At 43.1% G+C, this 2456-nt stretch overlaps 1 protein-coding gene across 1 annotated transcript; it reads left to right on the forward strand.

Annotated features, from left to right (window-relative positions):
• Nucleotides 1-310: 310 nt before the first annotated feature.
• her9 (hairy-related 9) lies at nt 311-1599 on the forward strand (the record flags this gene model as incomplete). Its single annotated transcript, XM_080533628.1, has 4 exons — nt 311-418; nt 568-663; nt 793-880; nt 1016-1599. The coding sequence occupies 4 exons, from the start codon at nt 311-313 to the stop codon at nt 1597-1599; spliced, it is 876 nt and encodes a 291-aa protein (XP_080389754.1).
• Between the last annotated feature and the right edge of the window lie 857 nt (nt 1600-2456).

Here is a 2456-nt window from a genome sequence, read left to right on the forward strand (position 1 = left end):
GCATGCGAACCATCTATAAGTACCGCTGGCGTGTGTCGGCGTCAGAGCAGACTCGACCTGCCCGACGCAGCCTGGCCCAGCGCACGCTCTTGTACTTAGATGACAGTTCGGTGATAACAAGTGATATTGCTGATCAGTGGGACTCTCTCCCTTCTCCGTCACTGTCATAGGATATCTTTCACACTTGTTAGGTCTAAACAATAAGGAGAAGTGATACTGTGCAACATTTTGAAACCTTTCCGGCTTTTTACGCCTCCAAAAAGGATATACTTACTTTTTTTGCCTGTCTGAGGAGGTCATTTAATTCAAAATGCCAGCCGATACATTGGAGAAACAAACGGCATCGCCTATTGCTGGTGCCCCTGCAAATGGATCTCATACTCCAGACAAACCCAAAAATGCCAGCGAGCATAGAAAGGTAAACTTCTGATACTGCCAACAACTTTTTCATGCTTTATTACTTCCGTAGTAGGTACATTGAACTGCATGCCTATGTAGGCATAGCCAAACATGTTTGCATTCTGAATCGTTCTTGAACATGCAATTAATGTACAAATTGTTTTGCAGTCATCAAAACCCATCATGGAGAAACGCCGGAGAGCTAGAATAAATGAAAGCCTTGGCCAACTGAAGACACTCATCCTCGATGCACTTAAAAAAGATGTAAGTCTAAGTGAGATTTAAGCTTGGTTAATTAAATTTAAAAAATCTAAATTTGGTTATTGCTGGGATTGTATTTAGTGTCAGTAGCCCTACACATTCTTATAGGCGTTCCATATTGTTACCTTACAGAGTTCCAGACATTCTAAATTGGAGAAAGCCGATATTTTGGAGATGACAGTGAAGCACTTGCGGAACTTGCAACGTGTGCAGATGACCGGTAAGTTGAAATGCAAGGGTTTTCTTTGGCCCTGTCAGACCAATACTTGCAATAATTTCCTTCATCAATGTGCACGTTATAATTTAATGAAAAGGCACAATTCTTACGAATTCTCTTTCTCTTCTCTTTTCTCAGCAGCACTGTCAGCTGACACTACCGTCCTCAGTAAATACCGGGCGGGTTTCAATGAATGCATGAACGAGGTCACTCGCTTCGTGTCCACCTGCGAGGGGGTGAATACGGAGGTGAGGTCGCGGCTTCTCAACCACCTGTCTGGCTGCCTGGGCCAAATGATCGCCATGAACTACCCCCAACCAGCCCAAGCTCAACAGGCCCATCTTGCGCAGCCCCTTCACGTGCAGCTACCTTCTACGTTGCCCATCAACAGTTCCTCCATGGGTTCCAAACTCAGCCCGGAAGCCCTGTCTCCTCAAGTCTTTGGGGGGTTTCAGCTTGTGCCCGCCAGCGACGGACAATTTGCCTTTTTAATCCCCAACCCTGCCTTCTCCTCCTCCACGACCCCAGTTATCCCCCTGTACGCGAACGCAGGTGTGCCTGTCACAGTTAACGCCTGCAGTCCCGTCCATGCTAGCTCTTTGCCAACAGTTGCATCCCCTGTCCATGGGATGACATCATTCCCTGGGGTGTCCCAGGCTGTGAGCCCAGTTGGTGTCAGCACTGGTTCGGAGAGCACTGAGCCTGTTTGGCGGCCTTGGTAGTTTATTGGGGGAAAAGAGACACTACATAAAGAAATATATTTTCATGAAGTTAATAGTTCCGTTTTAGGGAACATGGTTTCTCCTTTGTTGGACATGGCAAAAGTTTATTTAAATTTATTGACTGAATCCAACATTTGGATGTTGGTGATAAATATGCTGTTCATACAATGGAAAATGTATTAAAATGTTTGTGAAGAAGTACTTTTTATGGAAAGATTTAGTTTTGTACAAAGTTGTTATTGATTGTTATACCAAAGCTGTGTGTTTTTATATTGTTTGTCGTTTTATGTTTGGAAATTGAAGTTGGGCAATGGTCCATTGATCTAATAAATCAATTGTCAGAAATGAACTTGTTGTCTTCTCCGTGTAAGTATCACTGCCTATAAGTAATAATGAACCCAGTTTTTAAGGCATATGTTCAGAATCTTGTTTTGGCCCTTGCAAAAGGTACATATTTGGCCCGTGCACAAAAGTTCAATTTCTAAAATAGGTTTGCTTATAAACTATTGCCAAAGCAGATAGACTGTTCTCGTAGAGTTACCTATAGTAGACCAAAAAAGCTGTATTGGAAACCTGAAGGTTAACTCCACTACCATTTTTCACCAGTTTGGCGGGAATTAGTAATCTCGGTGTCCTCTAAAATAATGTAGAATGGGTTGAAGTGACAATGGCGGGGGGTGTATTTTTTCTTTTGCAAAAAGGTAATTAAAAGTTTGAAAAGGTTCTCATCCTGTATGCAGCGGGATCTTTAAGAAGTCTTAAAACCTATTCATGAGCCTGGGAAATGCGCTTTGGGGTTAATGTCACTAACAGATTGCCTCACTGAATGGAGAATATGGAAGGATCCTCGATTCCTT

This window comes from Nansenia antarctica (genome assembly GCF_963989245.1).
Source record: "Nansenia antarctica genome assembly, chromosome: 6".
In the NCBI taxonomy this organism is placed as follows: Eukaryota; Metazoa; Chordata; class Actinopteri; order Argentiniformes; family Microstomatidae; genus Nansenia; species Nansenia antarctica.